The 9,517-nt window shown below is 41.1% G+C and overlaps 1 protein-coding gene across 1 annotated transcript in view; it reads left to right on the top strand.

Moving 5' to 3' along the window:
- Window positions 1–4,242: 4,242 nt before the first annotated feature.
- The window catches only part of LOC140340091 (glutamate dehydrogenase, mitochondrial), a 13,285-nt gene continuing 8,010 nt past the window's right edge, over window positions 4,243–9,517 (top strand). The window contains exons 1-3 of the mRNA XM_072425099.1: window positions 4,243–4,721; window positions 8,342–8,422; window positions 9,454–9,509. Coding sequence (XP_072281200.1) covers window positions 4,331–4,721; window positions 8,342–8,422; window positions 9,454–9,509 — 528 coding nt within the window. The 5' untranslated portion in view covers window positions 4,243–4,330. The remainder of the gene's footprint in view (window positions 4,722–8,341; window positions 8,423–9,453; window positions 9,510–9,517) is intronic.

The following is a 9,517-nucleotide window of genomic DNA, read 5'->3' as shown; positions in this document are numbered from 1 at the left end:
AGCAGGGCTCCAGTGACATAATGGCAAGCAGGACAAACCACAGCAAGTAGTGGGGAGGGTTGCAGACATCCCACTTACTCAAAAGTGTTGCATGCTGAAGATTCTATGCCCAGCCTATCTCTGCAGCAGAAGATCAGAGATACAGGTTGTCTGATAGGTGGGTATTATCTTTCTTAAGAATGTAGAAGTGTCGCTTCTGAGATAAGAAAAAAAAATCACACTGTTAGTATAAAAATCTAAAAACTGTCTTTATAAATGGCTCAAAGCAGTAATAATATTTGGTAAGTGAATTATGTGGTAGTAATGTAATGTGGTAAAATTCACATTTAAAATATTAAAAGAGTGGAAAGACCACGCTCTGTATTGACAGGACAACCTCATAGGATGTTTGCACAACAGTGTATACTGTTTGCCTTCTGACATGAGTTTTCCTATGACATCTTGCATCACAGGAATGCAGTTTAGTAGACTTTATTCAGTTGTTGCATCATGCCTTGGACATTTCTCTTTTATTTTTACCTGCCATAATACATTAACTGGGTTCCTGAATGTCCTGAATGAAATAAGTACACCCAAGCATAAATCTATTCCGCCTTACATTATTGATATAGTGCATGAAATATTGTTAAATGCCATCCAGACATGACTATTTTAATTTGCTGTATTTCCTGTGCTTCAGTTCATACATTGGTCTGGCATAGGACCCAGTTTACTAATGCAGAATGCATGTGTTAATGAGCCACGTGATTGTTCATTTGAATTCTAAATTCCTAGGATTTAGCAATTAAAAAGGATTTTAATGGGTGGAGTCACAATAATGACCTATATAAGCCATACAAACTTATTATATGTATCTTTCTAATTTATGTAAATTTGTTTCTAGGAATAGACTTTCCATGACTTTGTGGCTATGGCTTAACTCCACCAATGGACTTCCTCCAGTTAAGAATGACTACTGACTATCGAGACACCCTTGTTGAAGAATGAAAAAGGTGACAGAACTAAGCCATGAAATCAGAAAAAGTTGGATTTACCAAAGTAAAACTAAACCACAGTGTCCCACAGAAGAATTGTGCCAGGTAATACCGATGACGGCTTGTATTTGGCGGTGTTCATACTAAGGTTGGAGTTTTTCATTTTTAAAGAATTAGGAAGGCGAGAAATTAGCCGGATGCCAACCTTAGTATAATATCATTTTTTTTTTTTTTGGTGAAAAGCCGTTACTTTACTCAACGCGGTGGAACGTTTGAGGAGATGGAAATATGGTTACATAAGCTTCTTATACCTATTGAACTTACAAATGTAGGTGGTGTGCCAGTGAAGAAGCAACCTAGATAAACATTATAATCATTTTAATCAGAACACAATTATATTTTGCATTGATTGGAATGTTGCAGGATTCAGGACAAGCTACTGGTTATTCCAGCACCATCCAAACAAAAAAAAGGTCCTGTTGGCTCCATCTGGAGTTTTGATCTAACAATATTTTAGAAGCATTTGGCAATGCAAGACACTTTCCTCATCCCCAAAGGTCCAGTTCTCAGACAAAAAAACATTCAAGGGTGCCAGTGGGATTTCCTATCAAAAAGATTTTTCCATTCCTATACAAGTCAATGAGAATGCAAAACACTCTTGAAAATGCTAAATGCGGGGTGAGAAATAAGTCAAACACAGGTCAGATGTACCAAATAATGAAGTCTGAATGATCTTAAGAGTATGCTCTTTATCCATATCCAAATGATCATAAATCCAAAATGCTCTATCAAATTATATAGCCATTGAAGACATTTGTTATTTATGCGTGTCCCTGCTAGTATTACACAACAAAGATGGTATACTATACAAATCCTATGTATCCATACACATGTAATAAACAAAACAAAAGTTCATACGGAGTTCAGTTATTAGTTGTATATAACCTACTGAGTGCAGGGGTCAGCTGTATGTACATACTATGTGCCAGGCGGAATAAGTATATACAGCAGCATGTGCATACATACTTTGCCGGTTCCATGTATTACATTTATTATCCCACATTCATGTTTCCATGTCTTGTCCTTGTTGGCACGGGGAGAGGTGGTACTAAAGAGGAGAATGCCCTTCTCATTTCTGTGACCTGCTGGAAGCAATATGTTTGGCAGGAAAGGCAGCAGGTGATTAGGGGCCAATGCAATGAGAAATTAGGTCTGGGCCAATAGGTCATCTATTGCAGTGTTTTTCAACCGCTGTTCCGCGGCACACTAGTGTGCCTTGAGAGATATTCGGGTGTACTGTGGGAAATTATCCAATTTCAGTTAATTGGTCCCAAAATGATTTATTTACTGCAAAAAATTTGTCTTCATTTGTCTATACCAGCGATGTATAGTGATAGGCAGAACAAAAAAAAACTCTTCCACTAGATGGCAGCAGGTAGCTAATTTACATGTCTGACTTTTCGGTGGTGTTCCGTGGGATTTTTCTAATTGTAAAATATGTGCCGCGACTAAGAAAGGTTGGGAAACACTGATCTATTGGACAGCCCTAAGCTTAAGGATGGATTAAAAGTTCAGTGAAATAAAAACAATCTGGGCAGTTTTATACTGTACATAGCTGTACATACATATATACTGAGCTAAATGAGCAGAAATATGGGACTCGGTTCCAGTTGAGGGACAGTCCCTTCAAATCTTGGAAAGTGTTAGCTATGAATTTTAATCACTTGCTATTCACAATGCAATATATCCTTGTGCTGTCTTATCAGGCATTTTAGTCTATAGTCTTAGTTTGCATCTATATTCTGTATAATACAATTACTATTAAATACCTTGTATCACTTCTTGCAAATGGTATTTTTGTAAAGAACCCAAGCTTTTTCTGATTTTGGTCGTTTGCAGATATGGTAGTGTGGAAAGGGTGATGTACAAACATAGCTCTTCGTTCTATGGAGAGGAAGGATGAGCAGTAAGCACCCTGCTACCTCTCCCTTGTTAGGGAAGGGTGGTGGTCCACTCATCTGACAGAACAGATCACTCAGGGACAGTTGTACAGAAGCTAGATTTCTCCTGAGACGATCATAAATCATCACGAAAATCCAGCGTCTGTATGTAGCACATATCATCGTACCATCATGTAACATGTGCATTGCATGTTCTTGGTCAATGGATTCAGATATGGGGACCAGATCTTACACCAGTGCTTCTCAACCAGGATTCTTCCAGAGGTTTCTAGGGGTTCCTTCAGCAATGAGCATTTTGTGCCTCTCAGTTCAGTTTAAGCGACACCAATGATTTTTTTGGCTATCGATAAGTGCGGCATTTTTCCCATTTACCAACAATGTAGTATGCATTTTTCCTACTGATCAGCATGCCAATGTATTGTGAACATAGTAATTATAGACTGGAACAGACTACTGGCTAGGCCGGGCTAGGGCTACGTACACACGTGCAATAATTATCGTTGGAGAAGAACAACTAATGACCGGTCGTCCGATAATCGTTAACAAAAAAAGTGCACAACAACTGGCCAACGACGCGGATGAACGAGGAATGTCACTGGAAAAGAATGACTGTGCCAGCTGATCTGATTGGGCGATGATCATTTACTATGTAGTGAATCACAGTCGTTGATGTACATGTCACTTTCGTATCTAGTGTGTGTGCGTTATTGGTGGATTGTGTAATGACTATTCCCATGCAATAAAGCAGGCTTACCAGCACATTTTTTACCATTATATGAAAGGGGGATTATGCTTTTCCATAATGTAAAAAAATGCATGCGCAGTGAGATTGGCTGGTTTACATTTTTTATGAAGTGATTTTACGCCTGCGCAGTGCGAGATGGAGTGACGTGTGAAGAACTTGGAAGAGGAAGAAAGAAGATAGCAGTCCTTGATGCTACGGTGAGAAAATGGAAAGTTGGGCCAGCGCAGGACTCTCTAGGCTCACTTCGTGTATGAATTGAGGGCTTGCATTGGGAATGATGTGACTTTTTTTCTCATAAAAGTTCCTCTTTCATTTAGGGATTATTGAATTCCATGTTCCTTGTAAACATAACATCTATATGTTTTGCTTTGACATTGTCCCTGACCTCCCCTGACAATCCTCATCGTCCACACCACCCTCCATCACTGAGCTGTGTACACAGCAGGGTGTGGAAACACATGCGCGCTCACGCCTCGCCGCTCACGCCTCGCCCCTCACGCATGCACGGCGCGCGCTCACGCCTCGTCCTTGACGCGCGCGCTCCCCGCCCCTTGACGCGCTCCTTATATAGGCGGCTGCTGGCGAGGTCCGGTCCCAGCCTCTCCTTCCTTGTGTCGGTGTCCCGGCTCTGTTACCCTCCCGTGTCCACCATGTATCGTTATCTCGGGGAATTAGTATCCCGGGGAGGGGGAGCCCTGGCCTCCTGCGCCGCAGACACAGCTCTGCCGGCCGCCACCACCCCCTTCCTCCGCCGCTACAGCCAGGCCGTGGACCAAGAGGACGACCCCAACTTCTTCAAGATGGTGGAGGGCTTCTTCGACCGGGGCGCCGGGATCGTGGAGGACAAGCTGGTGGAAGACCTGCGCACCCGGGAGACGGACGAGCAGAAGAGGAAGAGGGTGAAGGGGATCCTGAGAATCATCAAACCCTGCAACCACGTCCTGAGTGTCAGCTTCCCCATCAAGAGGGACAATGGCGATTGGGAGGTGGTGGAGGGCTACCGGGCCCAGCACAGCCAGCACCGAACCCCCTGCAAAGGAGGTGAGTATGGGGGGAAGAGAACCTGTCATTGCCAGGAACACTCACATACTGCCCCCTAGTGCCCTAACCATGCCATGACCAACCACACCAATGCAGGTATTCCCAACGCTAACAATGGCCTTTTATAATGCAGCCGGGATTGGAAACAATCTGCAAACAATCTAGATCTGTCAATGAAGCCGGGATGGGTGGCATGCAGAGGTTCTGTACATAGGCAGTGGGTTGGAAGCACACGGAGCAGCCTAGATGTGTGATCTGGATTGACTAGGTGACCTCTGGGGAGATTTCTCATGATCTTACTTCCCCAGCCAGTTCTTTTACATTCCTGTAAAATTATCCTTACTGATTTTGTTCTGAGAATGATGCAGATTCCTTGTTAGAGAAGATTCCCCTTTTGATTGTAAAGTGCTTGAGGCTGGGTATTTTTCAGGCGTCCCAAGGAAGTGGTTTGCAATGTAAGGTCTTCCACCCCCAGGACCACTCATGGTCAGTAGGTGGGAAGGGTCTTGCGTCAATAAAGCCTAAACTCTTTTTCATATCCATTAGGTTTTCATTTATTGTCCAGAATGGAGGGATTTTTCTTTATTTCCAGTCTCCATTACAACTATGATAATGGCAGAATTGCCACCCAGCCCACTTTTCTGATTGTATCCAGCAAGAATTCCATTGTATTTGGCTACAGGTTAAATCTCAGTCTGTGGAGCAACTACCCCTAAAGGCCACAATCACTACACATCAAATGAATCCTCATTGCTAGAGATCATGAATGGCCATTGGGGGTGGAATAGCACAAAGACAATGCACAAAGAAGACAATAGCCAGCTAAGATTGCTTCTGAAACTTGAGAAGGCTCCATAGGGGTGATTGTTCCATGGAACAAGACGTCACCTGCGCTCTAGTTGTTGTTGTTACACTAGATGTAATAAATGGAAATCTTGGGTGCAATCAGAAAAGAGGGGGATGGGATGACAGATCTTCCCTTAGGTGGGTTTTCCCTACTACTTTCCTATAGTGGTGACTAAGAGGAAAAAAAGAAAATTGGGAGTATAGACAATAACAGAAAACTTGATGAATCAGAATGGTTTTGGCTGATCCCACTTAATAACTTTGCCTTGTATATGTCCAGCAAAAGCTTTATAGCTTGGGATAATGTAGGGAAGATTCAGGCACTCGTGAGTTTTTATGTCTGTCTGTGTATTGGGGCGATTTACCCTGCTATGTGTCCGGGTGACTATTGTCACCAATAGATGGTGTATGGAAGGTGTCACCAATAGATGGTGAGCTGAAATCCACACATGAGTTGTCCCCAGAATTAAAGGTGAGGTAAAGTCTTCCTATGCGGACAATGGTCTAAGTGGGGAATCTCTTTGCTTTGGGTGATGTCCTCCAACATCATATTGTGTCTTTGAGATAGTAAGGGAATTTTCACGGTATACAAACAACAAAAATATAAGTTACAGGCTTTTGAACTTTTCCCAATCATTCCAAAACTGAATCTCTCCTTACATCTGAGTAGGTACTACCAGCCTATTGGACCACAAACTTGTTAAATGTTGCTTAAATCAGATGACCAACTGGGACACGTTTGGTTATGAGATGATGGGTTGCTGTGTTTTGTTAATGACAATATTTCTGTACACACTGTCAGTGTATTGGCTTATTGGCAGAACTTTTTTTTCAACAGGTGCTATGGGGGTGCCTGCTCTTCTCATGTGGTGTTTGCAAAGGAGCCTGCAGATCTAATCTTTCCTTATCTCTTTGCTTAGTAATATATCTGGATGTGTCCACTGACTCCTCAAGAAATCCCCTCGCAGAGCCTTTTAATGACAATAATTGATTGCCTGGCTAAATGGATCTTCTTGCTGATTGCTTTTGTTTCTTGCAGATATGCCTATAGATCTTTTGCCGGTCAGATCCGGTCTGCAGGCCTTAAAAAGCATCTAAACTCGGGGACATTCATAACCAATTGCAGATTTCCAGTTCTAAGATTTGCTGCCTGCATATGTTTTTCTTTTCCCTTCCTAACCTGGTAATTTTGCCAGTAACCGTTTGGACAACAAGTGCTATACACACGCACCAGATTCTCGTCCTATATCCGCCCTGAGGCAATTGTTAGACAAGAATCATTTGACATGTGTACGTAGCCTTGTTTGCTTTCTTATGGGTGTTATAGATTGCCCCGCAACCATGTTGCTGTGCAGGTTCTTCTGCGCCTCCTCATATCACTTTGCTGCCCATGTCTTGGTTGCAGACCAGCGGTTTGAGCTGCCATAGACTGGTTTATAGACCATTATGGGCAGCTCCATTCACTTGTACACAGATGGCAAACTCGGTGCTGTTTATACAGCCGTACAGGAAGACTGACAAGAATGTGTGCTGACCATTCATTGTGAAGGTTACCTGGCCTTCTTAATTACATTCACAGGTAGCAGCCTGGGTATGCTGGACTTCACCAGCTTTGTTTTGTACAACTGCCCTTTAGAAGGAATGTTGACATCTACAAAGCTCTGTTATTTTACTAATATATTCTTATACATTAGTAAAGGTAAATATGTATTTTTCTCACTAAATGAGTGCACTATCCCCTTAATGTCTTCCTCTTCCCCAGCTTTCAGTAACCTAACCTACTCTTCGCTTCCTTTGTCCTCATTATACAAAACCCAAAGGGTCACATACAGCAAATCGTTCTCTGCTGCCTTCATAGTACAGGTGTATTGTTTTCTGTGGGTTGTATCTCACCAAGGTAAATAAACCCTATTTAAGTGAATAATCTGTAATACATAGGCAGCAGTGAAGGAATTATGGCAGAGGGTATGTACACAAAATATGATCTTGAGTTTTTAGATCTTATTATGGGAATAAGTACACTTTGTGGGGAAATTGTACTTACACTTTATAGTTATGCAATTTTGATGCACAATTGTTGTGTGCACCCTATAGCCTGTCCCCTCTGCAAAAAAAAGGACAGCCTGGTTTTAAAATGTATACATTTTGTTGCGCTTTAAGACCTTAATACTTGTATTCATAAAACAAGGTAAACTAATTAATTTCTTTTTTTTTTTTTTTTTTTTATACAATTAATCTAGTGTTGCTATGTAAACAGTTAGAGTAAGCAGCCAGTTAAAAAATGTACTGCCTCATAGTTATTTTTTCTTGTTTTCCTTTATAAATTGTGGTTTCCTTTGAGCTTAGGGAGTGGCACCGCTTCATTGAACAAGATTTTTGGTTTATATCCAATGGAAACTTTTCATGCTGCAAAATGAGCAAGTAATGAGTCATGCAGTACTGCTAGGGCTTTTCTTGATGTGTATTTGTGTGGGCTGTAAAATTCTTTGATTTAACTAAAGAAAAAATAATTCAGGCTGCTTTGTGTGAAAGCTTTATATATCTGATACACCCCATATTCTCCTATGTTTGCAAATTTTACTCTGCATACCCTCCAACCCTGAGCTTCCAGTTTTATAAAAGTATTATAAAATGGCTACAAAATTCTACACAGTCAGTATTCCTGGCTGTAGATTAATGTTACAACCTGAACCACAGCACTCATGGAAGGGGGTTTAAAGACCTAAAGCTGTTGCTTTATAATTAAATTTATGCATTTTATTTTTTATTTTTAGGTATTCGTTACAGCACCGAAGTCAGTGTTGATGAAGTAAAAGCCTTGGCATCTTTGATGACCTACAAATGTGCTGTTGTAGGTAAGTCTGTTTCCTTTATTGACAGTAATTGGTGAGAACTATTGATATTAAAATTTATCACTGTGTTCATCTCATCTGTTTGTGTTACAACTGTAGCTGATTTTCCTGATGAATTTACTGCAAAATTGCTATGAAAGTGCATTAATGCACAATTAACTTTCCAGTTGCCCAATAGAAGAATAAGAGAACCTTTGACTGATTAACCGTTGTTGAGTTTAATTTGACATGATGAAAAATGTGAATATTGCATAAATGATTTACAAAAAGTGCAAACTAAAACTAACTATATACTTTCTGCCATGCACAGTTCTTATAAGAGAAGGAACAGTGGCTAATCTAAATACTCCTTTCCAAAAATTCTGCTGCTCCATCCTTTACCATTTCTGCTCTAGTTCCTGATCATACAAACTGTTGCTAGAAAGCATAGACTGGCTTGGTCCTCAAGTTTTTGTTGCCAATGTTTTGATCTAGAGGAAATGTTTTTACTGGGCCCCTTTATGCCTGCCTGGTCTGTTACAGTGAATTATCATAGCATTATTTGTCTTCAGTACATTTTCTTACTGTATAAATGTTCTAGATCAGTGGTAGCTAACCTTTTTCAGTCCCGCGGGCCTCTAAAATTGCTCCTGACAGCTCCTGACCACTGTCCCATCTGAGCCTGCGATGGGCAGGTTGTGTTCAGGGACACAGCCTGCCCACTTCCCTAAGCCCGGGATTTGTACGGGGGTTGTGGTTCGCGGCCCTGGCCGGTGTGCTTCTCCTTAACCCGCTTGAGGGTGCACCGGCCTTAGCTGCGGACCACCAAAATTTTCTAGCGGACCACCAGTTTGCGACCACTGTTCTATATCGGCGATTCAAAGTAAAAAAAAAAAACAAAAAAAAAAAAAAACCTGATCTCTATTTTTCTTAAAAATAGAGCTTCAAGATTTTTCACTTGACAGGCTCTAATTACAATGGTACTACCATGAGCTCTATTATCAATGAGTGTAAAACAGTATGCATTTAATCTTCCTATTTGTGTTTAATTTTAGATGTGCCTTTTGGTGGTGCCAAAGCTGGAGTGAAAATCAATCCTAGGAATTATTCAGTAAGTAT

Source organism: Pyxicephalus adspersus, chromosome 10, assembly GCF_032062135.1.
Source record: "Pyxicephalus adspersus chromosome 10, UCB_Pads_2.0, whole genome shotgun sequence".
Lineage (NCBI taxonomy): Eukaryota > Metazoa > Chordata > Amphibia > Anura > Pyxicephalidae > Pyxicephalus > Pyxicephalus adspersus.
This window is presented reverse-complemented; position numbering and strand designations above follow the sequence as displayed.